Source organism: Elephantulus edwardii, unplaced genomic scaffold (assembly GCF_000299155.1).
Source record: "Elephantulus edwardii isolate Elephantulus edwardi_28Jun2011 unplaced genomic scaffold, EleEdw1.0 scaffold00298, whole genome shotgun sequence".
Taxonomy (NCBI): Eukaryota; Metazoa; Chordata; class Mammalia; order Macroscelidea; family Macroscelididae; genus Elephantulus; species Elephantulus edwardii.
In genome coordinates, this window is record NW_006400048.1 from 1,996,370 (window position 1) to 2,013,731 (window position 17,362).

At 37.9% G+C, this 17,362-nt stretch overlaps 1 protein-coding gene across 1 annotated transcript in view; it reads right to left on the reverse strand.

Moving 5' to 3' along the window:
- LOC102857926 (N-alpha-acetyltransferase 35, NatC auxiliary subunit-like) overlaps nt 1-17,362 on the reverse strand; it is a 210,682-nt gene that overhangs the window by 146,757 nt on the left and 46,563 nt on the right. Inside the window, exons 3-4 of the mRNA XM_006900868.1 lie at nt 7,559-7,673; nt 6,233-6,307 (exon numbers count right to left, since the gene is read on the reverse strand). Of these exons, the coding sequence (XP_006900930.1) occupies nt 6,233-6,307; nt 7,559-7,673 (190 nt within the window). The remainder of the gene's footprint in view (nt 1-6,232; nt 6,308-7,558; nt 7,674-17,362) is intronic.

Consider the following 17,362-nt stretch of genomic DNA (forward strand, 5'->3'; position numbering starts at 1 on the left):
CCTGATGCCACATTCCCCCTCATACAGCTGAGCATCTGGATGATCTGTTCTGCATATAGACTGAGAAGGCAGGGAAACAGACTACATCTCTGGTGGAAACCCTTACTGATTTTGAACCAATAAAATGTCTCCTTCCTCTGTTCTGACGACTGCCTCTTAGTTCAAGCACAGGTTTCACATAAGCACAATCAAGTGATCTGGGATTCCCATTCTTCTGAGTTAGCCAGTTTGTTGTGATCCACACAGTCAAAGCCTTTGCATAGTCAATGCAACACAGATAGACATATCTCTGATACTCTCTGCTTTCAGCCAAGATCCATCTGACATTAGCTATAATATCCCTAGTATCACAGCCTTTTCTAAACCCAGTGTGCACATCTGGCAGTTCTCTGTTGACATTTTGCTCCAGTCGTGTTTGAATAATTTTCACCAGAATCTTGCATGCATGTGATATTAATGATATTGCTCGGTAACTTCCACACTCTGTCATATCACCTTTCTTTGGAATGGGAACAAATACTGATCTTTTCCAATAAGTTGGTCAGGTGGCTGTCCTCCAGACTTCTTGGCACAACTTAAGTGAGCACATATAGGGCAGTGTCTGTTTGCTGAAATATGTCAATTCCTGGAACCTTATTTTTTGCCAATTCTTTTTGAGCAGCTTGAGCTTCTTCCTTCATCACCACAGGCTAGTGCTCATACGTTGTTTCATGAATTCTTCTGTGTCAGCCATTTCTTTTTGGTACAGTGACTCTGTATACTCTTTCCATCTTCTTTTAATGCTTCTTGGATCATTTAACATTCTGCCCAAAGCATCCTTAAGTATTGCCACTCATAGCTTGAAGGTGATTTTCAAGTCCTTCAGCTTAAGAAATGCTCAGCGAGTTTGGCCCTTTTGTTTTTCTGACTCTAGCTCCTCGCACATTTCATTGTAGTATTTTGCTTTGTCATTCCAAGCAGCCTTTTGGAATCTTCTGTTCAGCTCTTTAGCATCTTGAATTCTTCCTTGTGCTTTGGCTTCTCTACGCTTCCCAAAGATTTAAGAGCTGAGACAAAAACAAGTATGCTTACTGTAACATCATAGCAAAGAAATGAAAACAACCTAAGAGCTCTGCAGCAGAGAATGGAAAAATAAACTCTGGTACATACACACTATGAAAACTACATAATGCTAAAGAATAACACAGAATCTGAGCAAACATGGTTGAAGACAGAGGATCTCATGCTGAGTGAAATGAGGTAGACACAAATGGACAATTATTATGAGAAGTCTATCATTATAAAAAAATTCAAGTATACACCAGCTTCTTCGTGGGAGAAAGATAGACAATCTCCCCCCAGTGTGATTAATTGCCTCTGAAAACCAGCTGGAGGGTCAGCTGTAAGTGGCTTCCGACTCTATCGTACTCAACAACATACAAATGGAATGACATATTCTTTGATGTTTCTAGGGATGGAAGTGGAGGGGAAGGATAAGGAAAATTACTCAAGGCAGACACTCTACTATTGCTTTTGTGTGCTGTTGAGTGGGTACCAACTCATAGTTGAATACCCAGTGAGTTGCCTAAAGCTGTAAATGCATGAAGAAGAGACTGCTTATCTTCTTCTTATGGAGCAACTAACTGGTGGATTTAAACTGTTTGCCTTTAGGTTGGTAGCACAACTCTTTACCCACTAGGCCATCAGAGCTCCAGAGATAAACTAAGTAACTTTGGTTTTAAGAACACTTCAAGGGACATTTTTTGTTTAAATTTTTTGTTTGTTTTTTCCCCCCATTATTTTATTTCTTTTTCATTTTAATGAACATCTACAGAGACATTGGAATTCCATTCATTCATTGTTGCACCCTTCTCCTCGCCTGTTTTAAGTTTTAAAGATGAACTCAGGGCAAAAGTTCCAGTGGTTAACCAAGGCTCTATCATGCCAGATCAGTTTTCACAAGAAGCTGCACTGCAATTCTGAAGGCACGCAGTTCGAGGCCACCAACTACTCCGCAGAAGAATGGGCAATCTCTTTTCATGAGATTAACTGCCTCTGAAAATTCACTGGAGGGTCAGCTATGGGTCGGTTCTGACTCTAACAGTACACAACAACCACCACCATAGCAATGGCATTATCATGATAGATGGAGAAGAAATTGATGTTCTTAACAACTTCATTTTGCTTGGATCCACAATCAACACTCTTGGCAGGAGTAGTCAGGCAATCAAAAGACGAGTTACTCTGGGAAAGTCGGCTATCAGGGATGGACCTCTCCAGAGTACTGAAGAACAATGATGTCATGATTATCAGTGTAGAGACTAAGGTGCACCTGATAGAGGGCATAAGCTTCTCAATTACTTGTCTTTGAGTTGTGGTGCTAGAGAAGAGTATTTAACATGTCATGGACTGCCAAGAGAACAGAGATCTGCCCTAAAGAGGATGAAACCAGGTTGCTCCTTGAAGCCAAGGTTTGTGAAAATCTGTCTCACATAGTTTGGGCATATTGCCAGGAGGGCCAGCACAGGACAAATTGACCCTGGATGAAATAGATTGACACAGTGACTAATGGCAATGGGGTCAGGTACATCAGAGTCGGTAACAATGGCTAAAGATAGGGTAGGGTTCAGAGATATTGTTCAAAGAGTCACTTTGAGTCATAGTGAACTCGACAGCACATCACAACAATCAAAAGCCTATCCTAAAGCATTCAATCTCTCCCAACCTATTTAAAAAAAAAAATTCAAAACAAAGACAATTCAACTCTGTTTCACTGAATAGCTACCACAGGCTTGCTACTTATGATGTGCTAAAAGCTGAAAATACCAATAAAATCCAAAACTGAGTAATTACTATATCTAAGTAGTGCATCTGCTGTTGTCAGGTGCCAGACTGCAACCCTATAAACAAAAGATCTGAACTCTGTCCTATCCTGTGCCAACCTCACAATCTCTGATGAATCCTTAGCTACAGTCACTGCGTTAATCCACCTGGTTGAGGGTGTTCCTCTTCGTCATCCCCTCACATTTACGAGCATGAAGTCCTTTCTCCATGGAATAGCCTTTTCTAGCAACCTGCCCAAAGTATGTGAGATGACACTTTATCACCCTTGCTTCTGAGGAGCACTCTTGCTTAACCTTATCCAAGACCTGTTTGTCCATGAGTTGAATGTTCAGTACTCATGTCCAAAACCACAGTTTAAAAGCATCAATTTTTCTTGTCACCCTTATTCCCTGCCCAGCTCTCGGCAGCACAGTGATTTAAAAAGACCATGTTCTCCATCAGGCAACCTTAGTCCTCAAATTAACATCATCCCAACCATTCTAGCAACATGCTAGCATCACTTCCTTTCTAAATTTTTAGTTTCTCTCTTCTCTGTTTATCATAGAACCATTTTAATAGTATTAACATTTTCTCAAAATTGTTATATTTACTGTCTCCAAGAACCTTCCATATTTCTCCTTATTCCACCAGCCAGAAGTCCAAATGACACAGTAGTTAAAGCTAACAGCTTTAAAAAGTTCAGAAGTATGAAGCTACAAGCTGTTCTGTAGGAGGAAAGTATGGTGTCTGTTTCCATGAAGATTGTTACTGATGCTGGGTGCCATTCAATTATTTTCAACTCACAGCAACCCTATGTACAGAATAAAGTACTGGGGAGTCCTGCAATTTCTTAAAATCACTTCCTTGTTTGACGCTACTGTTGTAGTCTCCATGTCAATCCATCTCACTAAAGCTTTTATTCTCACTTCCCTTCTACTTTAACAAGCATGATATCATTCTTCAGTGACTAGTCTCCTGATGACACAGCCATAGCATGATGCAATCCTTGCTTCAAAGGAGAAATTTGTTCCTTCTTCTTTAAGATTATGACATATATTCAATATTCTTCAACCATACAGTAATTCAAAGACCTCAATTCTAAAATCTTCCTTATTCCATCATTTGGCTCTCACACAGACATGAAGCAACAGACCATGGCTAGGTGAGGCACATATTAGCCCTCAATGTAACATCTTTATTTAGTCCTTTAAAAGGCCTTTTGCAGAGGTGTCTAAAGCAATACACAAGATCTGATTTCTTCAGGGCTGCCTTTATGGGCATGAACTATAAATTAACAAAATTAAATTCTTGACAATTTTCATACCTTTAGTCCATTTATCATGATGCTTTTTGCTTTTTTTCTTAATTTGAGGTATAATGTATATTGAGGGATGTATACTTGGACCATCATCAGTAAATGCTTCAAGTTCTCTCTCCCTTCAACAAACAAGATTGCATGATTTTCTTGCCTTGCTTCAGAAACTTCATCTGACTTAACCAGATTGAAACTGCACTACAATCTCAAAGGCTACTATATGACAGAAGGATGGGCAATCTCCTCCTGTGTAATTTACAGCGTCTGAAAACCCACTGGAAGGTCAACTATGGTTTGGTCCCAACATGACAGCACATCACAACAATCACTTTAATAGGAAGCTCTTAGTGGGTAAAAAGTTATGCTGCCAACTCAAAAGCAGGTGATTTTAATCCAGCAGCTATTTCACGGGAGGAAAATGGGAAACCTCTTATTTTTGTGACTGATATACAGTTTCTGTAAACCTGCTGGAGGTTTAGCTAGTAGTTCAGACTCAAGAGCAATGGGAAAAAGAGCTCACTAATGAAATGTTCAAATGGCAAACCAATCAAATACCCTTATTCTATCCATGATGCTTAGCAGAGTCTAGACCAAGATGAACCTACTAAACCAAACCCAATCTCAATGAGGTGACTCTGACTCAGAGAGACTCTTCATTGGGTTTCTGAGACTGTAAACCTTTAGAGAAGGAACTGGTGAAATCGAACTGTTGGCCTTTGGGTTAGCAGGACAATGCATAATGTACTGTGTGACTAGAGCTCCATAAACAACACTCTTGGCACCAGCAGTCAGGAAATCAAAAGACAAATTGCACTAGAAAAATCTGCTGTCAAGGACCTCTCCCGAGTACTAAAAAGCAACAATGTTAGTCTAAAGAATAAAGTGTGCCTAAGTCAAGCCATGGTCTTCGCAATTACTTGCTATGCATCAGAGAGCTGGACATTGACTAAGGATGACAGAATTGATGCCTTTGATTTGTGGTGCTGGAGAAGAGTCTTAAACATAACATTTACTGCCAAGAAAACAAAAAGGTCTGTCTTGGAGAGGGTGAAACCAAGTTTCTCCTTGAAGGCTAGGATTGTGAAGCTCTGTCTTCCACACTTTGGGCAGGAGGGATCCATCCCTTGGAGAAGGACATTATGCTCAGAAGGGTGGAGGGACAGTTCAGGAGAAGACAACTCTGGCTGAGATAAATGTACACAGTAACTAGGCAATGAGGGTTGGTGTGTCAGAATCAGTGAGACTGGCTCATGACAGGGTAGGCTTTAGAGCTGCTGTATAGGGTTGCTATGGGTCACAGGCAATTTGACGGCATATAATAACAACTATATAATGTCACAGCTTTTGGAGGCAGAGAGCTAGGATAAAGATTCTGCATTTGCTCCAGTAACTCAGGTAAGATGATACCTGATACCCAAGAGAACTGACGTGAGACCTAAATAAATAACATACATGTAAAACACTTAAAATTAAATACGTCCCACATTCACTAAATAAACAAATTGGAAATGTGCTTAATTTTACTTGCTTGATATGTCAATAAAAATACTCAGGATATTTACTAAATACAGAAATTAATTAGTTATAATTCTAAGAATGATGATTTAACGTCAAATTTGAAAAGGATGGTCAGAGGTAAGCATGGAAAAAAAGAAGTACAAATTAGAATCGTTCTACAACTAAGTAATACTGTCTAGGGAAGCAAATTATTCACAGAAATAACTACCGTCTCTCCAGGGCAGAACAAGGAAGTTTACACAATTTCTTCTGGATAAGGAAAAATACTATCTCTCCAAAAGCCAATCTAGCATTCCCTATGTTTCCATTCCATGCTTTCAAGGAATCTAAGTCCAGGTTTGCTTCCCTGGGAGAATAAAAAGAATACTATTTTATAAAAAGAATATTATTTCCATATTTCCTATACTTAGCAAATCACACTCTAAAATCAAGGAAACAAATTGTTGTCTTCCATGGCCCAGATTAGCCTAACAATTTTAGACTCACTTTCCAAGGATTACCCAGATTGGTTGTCAACAATTTGGTATATATGTTAAATTTAAAGATTCAAGTAAGCTATATATTTAAAATGCATCAAATCTTATTTTTATCACTTACCAAACAACAAAAACATGTATCCATTACCCCTATCAATTCAGGCAAGGTAAGTTCTTTAATTTTAATGGTGTCATCCTAAAGAGAAAGGGGGAAAGAAGGCACATAAGCAAATGTAAAATTACTATATACAGCAATATTTTCCTTTTCTTTTTTTTAAAAAAGTTTTCATTTTCAAAGATGAAATATTTAAAAGTATAATTCTAGGAAACTGTACCACATCCTATGATAAAACTAAAACACCAAATTAACTCTGTATTTCTAAAACCAATGTATTTTAAATAGATACCTAATAAATTAAAAATGTGTCTAAAATGTGTCATTACATAAAAAGTAAAATCAACTAGTATTTGTAAAACAAACTTTAAACAAAAATACACGTAACTTTATAATAAATTAATAAACATAATTTTAATAAAATGAAGTTGCAAAGAAAAAAAATAAACATTTTCCAAACATTTCCCTTAAAATGATTAATCCAACTACCTATGAGTTGGCTCCAACTGACAATAACCCTGTAAGGCAGAACAGAACAGCAAAGAGAACAAGGTTGTCAATCTTTTTGGCAGGAGACTGGTTTATCATTTTACCTCAGAGCAGTTGATGGGTACAAACTGCTGCCTTCTTAGAAGCCAAGTACTTAGCTGCAACAACACCAGGGCTCCTCTATACCTAGTCCTTATTTGTCAACCATTGCACTATCCAACATGTGAGACAAAAATTAAGCTTTAATGGTTAAGGTTGTATCAACTTGATTGAGGCATGACTCTCAGTGGTCTGGCAGCAATGTAATAGCAGATAATTTTGCAATGATGGAGACATCCTTATTTTGCCATCTTTTAAGGCTTTGTTTTCACGACTGCCAATTTTCACAAAACTGGTCTTTGGAACCATGTTCATAAAGGAAAAGTCAGTGTACACTAAGGTGTGGGAATATACTACTTGCAAATTCTCCTTATAGTATCTCTATACTTAGCAACTTTTCTTTACTCATAAAAATGTAGCATTATGCTCTTCAGCAAGTGTGAATGAATTTTTCAATCACTGTTATGAAGTAAATTATAAATGCATTAAATTTAATCTCTAAGCCAATTATCTTTACATATGTACAAATGCTTTACCTGAAAAAGAAACATATATACAAATTTAGAGCAAGTGTTTTATGAATACCTCAAATATTTTTCTCTTTTCAATAATAACTGATAATGATTAATAAAAATATACTTGCAAATCACTTAACCATAAGTTAATAGTTTGATTTTTATTAAGTACAAATGTTTAACATACTAAATGGCACAAAATAAAATACAAAAACGAAATGGTAACTACCTTGATAGCTTGTTCAAAATTGAGAACTTTTCGATTAACCTGATTTCCAATCATGCCAGCATCCATCTTGGGATCCATCATTTCAATAGCAGACATGGCTTCAAAAAGACCAAATCTGCAAATACAACAAAGACCCCATAGACTATATTTAAACCAGTAAGCGTACCCAAATTCCCACCTGGTATAATATTCTATGCATATAAACTTTCTGGAATCTAAGGACATAAATAAAGTGATACATAGATATAGATATAGATATAGATATAGATATAGATATAGATATAGATATAGATATAGACATATATAGATATATATATTTTATTTTTATATATATCGTAAAAAATACATATAATAGGTTTTAAAGCCTCATGTGTGAAATAATCACATTTCCTATTTTTTTCATTTCCTTTCTATCTTAAGTCTAATAATCTAGTACATTACTGTCTATAACGCTCAAAGTTTTGTCAATCATATAATGAAAAATAATACAGAAACCCTGATGGTCTGATATTCGTAGATAATTAGCCTTAAAAGCAAAAAGCTATGAAACACTGTGAACACATTATTAATTTTATCATTTATTGTGAAACATTTCAAGAGCTGGAAGAAGAAAAGCATAAATTAAAGGCCAGTTGTCCATCAAACTACTCATTTAATATTTTGCATAGCCTGAGTCATTAGAAAACTTGGGAAAAGAATTTGTTACCATACTCCACTGCTCTCACAAAAAAAAGTAAATTATCAAAAGGAAAGAGGCTGATATCAGTATAATAACAAAGGGAAATAGTCTGGTTTTGCCTGAAATTTCTAATCCATTGCTTTAATTTAAACTCTTCTGGCACTTTGACCACATAGCAGTCGTCTAGGTCTCAACTATAAATCTGATGCAAAGCTAATCCAAACCTAAATGACATTTTTCAAATAGCCTGTTAAGTCAAAAGAGTATTTATGTAAGAATGTTAAATTTATTTTTTCATTTTGAACAATCTGATCATAAGAAAATACTATAGCTCTCAGCTATAAATATGATTCAATGTTAATAGAACCCAAAGAGTATTTTTAAAGAGTGTTGAGAAAAATGTGCAAAAATTTAAAAAAATACAGAAAAAATTATACTGGAAAAATAAAAACAAGGGAGATTCACAAGATAATGAAACAATACTATAACTCTTTAAAATTGTTTTATAATTATCAGTCTATTGTTGTTCAGTGTGATCGAGTTGGAATGGATCCACAGCTGACCCTCCAGCAGTAACTGCCTATCCTTCTGCAGAGCAGCTGGTGGATTCTAACGGCATGCATTCAGAAAGAAAGTTAAACTAATTAAAAAGAATTTTAATACGTGATGCTGATGCAAATTGCTAACCATCTGGGAAAAGTTAAATCTCTCATGGATACCACTTGAAAATACAAATCCCACAGAGGTTTATATTCTAAACTTCAAACAAATGAAAATACTAAGCAATAGTTTACAAAGAATTTGTAAAGAGAAAAATTGAAAGCTTCAACTATGTAAAAAATTAATATTATAAACAATAAATGCTGAACATTTTTATTGTAGATCATGGTATAATCATCCTGAAGGTACAACAAATAAAAGAGTCAAATAATTAAAGGAAAAATACAAACAATTCACACCAGAGAAACATACTGATAATGAAATAAAAAGCTAGACAAATCAAGGGAAAACAAATAATAAAAAACCAAGTTTCTCATTTCTCTGCAGCTGTAGTGTTAGCCTAGAAGTTGGCTTTTTTTAGCCATTACAATTAGCTCTCTCTCTTAACCTCAGATACACAGTCTTACAAATCAGCATGACCTTGCAAATCATCAACAGCAAAAGGACTAGGAGAAGAAAAAGAATGCTTCACACTGGGTAGCAAGACATGAGGCAAGCAACACTTGTGGTAAGGCTTGAGGGAGACTGGGGCAAGACCATGATGAGAGCAAGAACCCTGGTGATGGTGGTGGAGAGGACTGTGGCATTGCTGTGAGCTTACTTATAACTGCTCTAAGGCAAACCTTGCTGATGTTTTGGATTTTACTGAACTAAAACCAGATCCTGAACTAATTTAGGAACTGTGTCTTGGAACTTGGATTAAATCCTGGCCTTGTATTGTAAGATACTCTTTGCCTCCCCTACGCACTTTGTATTAAACCCCGTTCTCAATACCAGAACTGTGAGTTAACAATGAATAATCAAACTTATTGCTGTTGGTGGGGTTCTACAGGCACCATGGGATTGGGCTAGGGGTTCTATATCTGCTTTCTGTTCTGGGGTGGTGAGGTGCTGTGTTGTTCTTACACCTAGTCTTTTCAGAAAGACACTAATGACACTGTGCCCCCATGTCCAATTTATCCCTCTTTAGACAATAGCCTTAACAAAATTTTGTTTTAAATACCTAGTGTACTGGTTGGAATGCAAATAAAGACTGCCTTTGAGAAAACTTTATTTAATCCATTAAAATATCAAATAAATCTTTCAACTGGCATTTTATCTTTAGAGTGCTACTCAAAAAAGAGGAAGTGGCCTCAAGTGTAGAAAGTTACAGCCGTTTTGAAGGAGGAATATGGGCAATCTTCTCCAGTGTAATTTACAGTCTCTGAAAAACCTGCTAGAGGGTCAGCCATAAGCTGGTTTTGACTTGACAACAATGAAAGACGTTTTTACCCTAGAAAATTATTTAAGTACAGAGCTCTGAGTGAAAATAAACTCAATGGTAGTGGTTTTTTATTTTTGTTGTTGCTATTATGTGCTGCCGAGTCACCTGCAACTCAAAGAAACTCAACGTACAAGAGCCCTAAGACCTGCTCTGTCCTGTGCCCATCTTATTGTCTGACACACCTACCTCCATTACCCCAGTTACTAATTGATCCATCTCATCAAGGGTCTTCCTCTCTTGTGCTGTCCCACCAACCTCCAAAACATGATGTCCCTCTCCAAGGGGACAGGTCCCTCCTTGTAACATGTCCAAAGTATGGCAGATGAAACTTCAGAATCCATGCCTCCAAGGAGCAGCCCAGTTTCAGTTCTCTCTAGAACAAACCTGTTTGTTCTCCTAGCAGTCCATGGTACATTCAACACTCTTCTCCAGGACTACAGCTCAAAGGCATCAATTCTCTATCACTCCTAGTCACTGTCCAGCTTTCTGATGCATAGCAAGTAATTGCAAAGACCATGGCCTGTATCAGGCACACTTTAGTCTCCAGAGTGGCATCGTTGCTCTTCAGTACTTTGGAGAGGTCTCTGACAGCAGACTTTCCAATGCAATTCATCTTTTAATTTCCTGGCTGCTGGTATTAAGAGTGCTGATTGTAGAGCCAAGTAAACTGAAGCTATTAACAAACTCAATCTCTTCCCCATCTATCATGATGCTGCCAATTGGCCCAGTGGTGAGAATCTTGTTTTCTTGATGTTGACCTTCAATCCATATTGAAGGCCTTAGTCCTTGACCTTCTGCAGCAAGTGTTTCAGGTCCTCCTCAGTTTCAGCAAGCAGGTTGTGTCATCTGCATAATGCAGGCTGTTGATGAGTCTTCCTCCAATCCTGATGCCACATTCCCCCTCATACAGCTGAGCATCTGGATGATCTGTTCTGCATATAGACTGAGAAGGCAGGGAAACAGACTACATCTCTGGTGGAAACCCTTACTGATTTTGAACCAATAAAATGTCTCCTTCCTCTGTTCTGACGACTGCCTCTTAGTTCAAGCACAGGTTTCACATAAGCACAATCAAGTGATCTGGGATTCCCATTCTTCTGAGTTAGCCAGTTTGTTGTGATCCACACAGTCAAAGCCTTTGCATAGTCAATGCAACACAGATAGACATATCTCTGATACTCTCTGCTTTCAGCCAAGATCCATCTGACATTAGCTATAATATCCCTAGTATCACAGCCTTTTCTAAACCCAGTGTGCACATCTGGCAGTTCTCTGTTGACATTTTGCTCCAGTCGTGTTTGAATAATTTTCACCAGAATCTTGCATGCATGTGATATTAATGATATTGCTCGGTAACTTCCACACTCTGTCATATCACCTTTCTTTGGAATGGGAACAAATACTGATCTTTTCCAATAAGTTGGTCAGGTGGCTGTCCTCCAGACTTCTTGGCACAACTTAAGTGAGCACATATAGGGCAGTGTCTGTTTGCTGAAATATGTCAATTCCTGGAACCTTATTTTTTGCCAATTCTTTTTGAGCAGCTTGAGCTTCTTCCTTCATCACCACAGGCTAGTGCTCATACGTTGTTTCATGAATTCTTCTGTGTCAGCCATTTCTTTTTGGTACAGTGACTCTGTATACTCTTTCCATCTTCTTTTAATGCTTCTTGGATCATTTAACATTCTGCCCAAAGCATCCTTAAGTATTGCCACTCATAGCTTGAAGGTGATTTTCAAGTCCTTCAGCTTAAGAAATGCTGAGCAAGTTTTTTATTTTTCTGCTCCAGCTCTTTGCACATTTCATTATAATACCTTAATGTCTTCCAAGATGTCCTTTGAAACTTTCTCTTGGGCTCCTTAATTTCTTGATTTCTTCCTTTAGCTTTGACTTCTCGGTGCTCCAATCCAATGTTCAGAGTCTCATGTGACATCCAACTTGGTCTTTTCTTTCTCTTCTGCCTTTGGAATGACCTTTTGCATTCTTCATGGACAATATTCTTGATATCCTCCGACAGCTCACTTGGTCTTCCCTCATTGGTTTTTAAGGTCTCAAACCTGTTCCTGAGATGGTTTTGAAATTCAGCTGGGATTGACAAATCCTACGGATTTTATTTCATTTTCTTCAACTTCAGCTTGAACTTGCCTATGAGTAGATGGTGGTCTGTTCCATAATCAGCACCTGTCCTGGTTTTCATAGCTGATATTGTGCTTCCCCAGTGATTCTTTCCACAGATGTCATCGATTTGACTCTTATGCATACCATCAGGTGAAATCCAAGTGTATAGCCTGTTTGTGTTTCTTATAAAAGGTATTTGAAATGAACAAATCATTGAATGTGCAGAATTCTATCATTCTATCTCCAGCCTTTCTGTCACCAAATCCATGTTTTCCAACTACTGATCCTTTTTCCCTATTGCCAACTTTCGCATTAAAAAGTCTAAATTAATTATTATAAATTTTTCCATATTCCCAAGAGTAATTTACAACCTAAATGACCATCAACAGGGAAACCACAGGATTAAGAATAATGTATTTTTTTCTAAAATTTAATAGTTAAAATGTACAAGGTTGAACTACCTTATACTGACATGAGAAGATCTCTAAGACATAGTAAATAAATCAGGAATCTACAGGATACTACACAAAGTCCATTTACACTTCACTTTTTACAGATGATTATTAATGCATGTAAACATAACTTTTATTATTGTCTACAAGACTATACAATACCTGGTAACTTCAAAGAATAATTAAAACACTAGCTGCTAGCAGCTGACTACAACTCCCCGGAAAGCCCATATATCTAAAACAGAATTGTGCTCTAAAAAGTTTTCCATGGCAGATTTTTCCTAAAGTAGATTTTAAACTCTTTTATCCAAGGCACCCCTAGATAAACATGAACTTCTCATCTCTCCAACGGCACTCAAGCACACTAACCATTTACCCAACTCAGGGACTTAATAAAAATGACTTACCTTTGGACAAAGACTAGAGAAGGGAGGGTGTCATGGGAAATTTTTGCATCTCTCTGATCTGCTAAAAATGAAGGATCTATTTATCCATCTGTCTGATCTGTTAAAAATGAAGGACCTATTTAATACTTAAAACTTTAAAAAAAAGTTTAAATGGCAGAATTAAAACACTAAACTAATTAGATATTTTCTCAATTAGTAAAAACTGCTACAGAAACTATAACACTAAAGCTATATGCATGTTCGAGGCACTTGGGATACATATTTAAACAAATTTGCTTGCTTCACTAAATTTCTATTCTAGGGAGAAGAAACAGACAACATAAACAAGTAAGTTATGTCAGAAAACTGTCCACATTAGAGAGAAAACAAAGAACAAGCTAAAAGACATATGGATCAGAAAGAAGTACACATACAACACTAATTGGTACTAAGAGTAGGTTGTTGGCAATCAGGTTCCCTGAGCTGGAAGCCCAGGGCCTAAAAGCAAGGAAACCAAGGGTGACAAGGTCCCTTCCTGTTTTCCACAGGCAGGAGTCAAGTCTTGCATTCTCCTGTGGTTTGATTGTATGGTGTCTTTTCTGTAACTCTCTTAAGTCAAAATGAAATATGGCGGCTCTCAAAAATGGGGGCTCCAGATTAGGAGCATCAGTCTCATACTTAGAAATTTGTTAAAAGATAATGCAATTTCTCCAGTTGTAACCTCAGTGGAATGGACCCTCATAATGTTATTTTAAAAACTCTTCAGGTGATGGTGATGAACAATACAGCTTGGGAACTCAATTTTAGATTCTAATTGCTCCCACAAAAAAAGTTAATCTTATCTATTAATCACTTTCATATTCCTAATTTTGAAAACTGAATAAAGACATAATAGTTCAGAAGAGGTCATTAGAAGAGGTACTAGGGATATTATAGCTAATGTCAGATGGGTCTTGGCTGTGTTTGATTATGCAAAGGCATTTGACTGTGTAGATCACAAAAAACTGTGGCTGACTCTGAGAAGAACGGGAATTCCAGAACACTTGTGCTTATGCAAAACCTATACTTGGACCAAGAGGCAGTCATCAGAGTAGTGCAAGAAAACACAGCATGGTTCAAAACTGGGAAGAGTGTACGTCAAGGATGTATCCTATCTCCACATCTTTTTAATCTATACGTGTAACAGATCATCCAGGAGGCTGGGCTCTATGAGAAGTGTGGCATCAGGAATGGAGGTAGACTCATCAACAATCTGCATTTTGCAGATGACACAACCCTGCTTGCTGAAACTGAGGAGGACCTGAAACACTTGCTGCAGAAGGTCAAGGACTAAGGCCTTCAATATGGATTGAAGGTCAACATCAAGAAAACAAGATTCTCACCACTGGGCCAATTGGCAGCATCATGATAGATGGGGAAGAGATTGAGTTTGTTAATAGCTTCAGTTTACTTGGCTCTACAATCAGCACTCTTAATACCAGCAGCCAGGAAATTAAAAGATGAAATGCACTGGAAAGTATACTGTCAGAGACCTCTCCAAAGTACTGAAGAGCAACGATGCCACTCTGGAGACTAAGGTGTGCCTGATACAAGCCATGGTCTTTGCAATTACTTGCTATGCATCAGAAAGCTGGAAAATGACTAGGGATGATAGGAGAATAGAAGTCTTTGAGTTGTGGTGCTGGAAAAGAGTACTGAATATACCATGGACTGCTAAGAGAACAAACAAGTTTGTCCTGAAGAGGATGAAACCAGGCTACTCCTTAGACGCATGGATTCTGAAGCTTCATCTGACATACTCTGGACATTTTGGAAGGTGGTATCAGTCTTTGGAGAGGGGCATCATGCTTGGGAGGGTGGAGGGACAGCACAGAACAGGAATACCCTCGATGAAATGGACTGATTCAGTGACTGGACTAATGGAGGTAGGTGTATCAGAGACAGTAAGATTGGCACAGGATACTGCAGGGTTTAGGGCTGCTGTACATAGGGTTGCTAGGAGTCGCAGCTAACTCTAGGGCACATAACAACAACAACAACAATAGTATGGGGAAAGAGGCTAATCTATGTGAACAGAATCAATTATTGTGAACTAATCAATTATTTTCCTTTATTTTACCTTTCCAGAAATCCTCAATTTATCCTCATATAGTCATTTAGCAATCTCTTCTCAGCAGAAATGTCATCACTGATTCCTTTTCTTCAAAAAGTCTACACTCTGTACCTCTATTCTCATAAGAACCACAGCCTTTTCATAGCCTTTCTAGGATCCACTGATACAAAACAGTTCATCCCCTTTAAAAATACAATTAGGTGATTAATATCTGATGGATTTTTTTAAATAGTTATGAAATGTAAACTTACTCAGACCTCAAGTAACACTGCACCTAAGGAAATAACCTATGTGAAGTATTACATTATACTATCATACTACAGTGACACACAGGATTGGATAAATTCAAACTGACACTGTCACTGCACACAGGATTAGGTCAACTCAAACTCAGAACCCATTCCTAACTATTCCTCCAGTAGGTTTTTCAGAAGGTTATAAGTGGCAAGGGAGGAAACTGCCTATCCTGTCTTGGAGACACTTTTGGATGTGAACCACCGAAGAGGATTAGTGATACAACTCTCTACAGACTATGCCACCAGACCTCTGAATCAAATTGGGTGGTGGTGGTTGTTCTTAGGTACCACTGAGTCAAGTACAGTTCAGTGACCCTATGAATAACAGATCTGAATCTTGCTCTAGCCTGTGCCATCTATATCTTCCCTGACAGACCTGAGTCCATTGCTAAAGAATAATGCCTTTTTCCAAGGAATGGTCCCTCCTCACAACATGCCCAAAGCATTTGAGATGAAGTTTTACTATCTTTACCTCTAAGGAGCACCCTGGCTGAACTTTCTAAGATATATTTGTATACTCTTTTGGCAACTCAATGGATAGTCAGTATTCTACTCCAACACTACAACTCAAAACTATCAGATCTTCTTCTGTAATCCTTAGTCATGTCCAACTCTCAGATGCACAGCAATTAAAAAGATTATGGTTTGGATTAAGTTCACCTTAGTCTTCAAACTGACATTGTTATTTTTCAGAATTTTAGGAGATCCCTGACAGCAGACTTTCTCAATGCAGTATGTCTTTTGAATACCTTACTCCTAGTGCCATGGGGTGTTGAACTGTGGATGCAAGTAAGATGAATGGAGAGGATTTCTGTTTTCTTGGTGTTGAGAAGTAACCCATATTGAAAGCTATAGTCTTTGATCTTCTGTAGCAAGCATCAAGTCCTCCTCGCTTTTAGCAAGAAAGGCTCTGTCATCTGCATTTAAGTTGTTGGTAAGTCTTCCTCTTATCCTGATGCCACATTTCATCTTCATAAAGTCCAGCTTCTAAAATTATTTGCTCTTCATACAGACTGTATCGGTATGGAGAAAAGATATATCTAGATACACTTTGTTCCTTCTTTTAAACCCTTGCTCTGTTCAGACAACAGTTTCTTGGTCTAGGTATAGGTTTTGCACAAGTGTAATTAAGTGCTCCGGGATTTCCATTCTTTTCAATGTTAGCCATAATCTGTTACGATGCACACAGTCAAAAGCCTTTCCATACACTGAGTTGTTGTGATATGCTGCTCAGTTGGAAATGATTCACGGCTGATCCTTCAGTAGACTTATAAAGCCTGTAAACTGTACAGAAGGAGACTGTGCATCTGTCTTAAGAGTTAAGAGTAAAGGACCCTACAATAGGCCACCAAAGCTCCACAGAAGCTGGGTTGGTGTTGTTCTTGTGTACCGTCAAGTTGAAACCAACTCATATCTAACTCTCCAGCATGTTTTCAGAGGCAATAAATTGCATGAGAGAAGACTGTCCATCCTTTTATGGAGCAGCTTAAGATTCAAACCACACACCTTTTTGAATTGCAGAGCAGCTTCTTACCACTAGGTCACCAGAGCTTGAGTATGACCCATAGCAACCCTCTGAACAGATATGAACCCAGTCCTATCTTGTGTCCTCCTCACACTTTGACACATCGAAGCCCACTGAAGCAGTCACCATATAAATCCTCCTAGTCGAGGAATTTCCTCACCTCTCCTTCGCCGACTCTCCACCTTTCTGAGCATCATGTCCCTCTCCAAGGACTAACCCCTCCAAGCAAAATGCCTGAAGTATGTGATGCG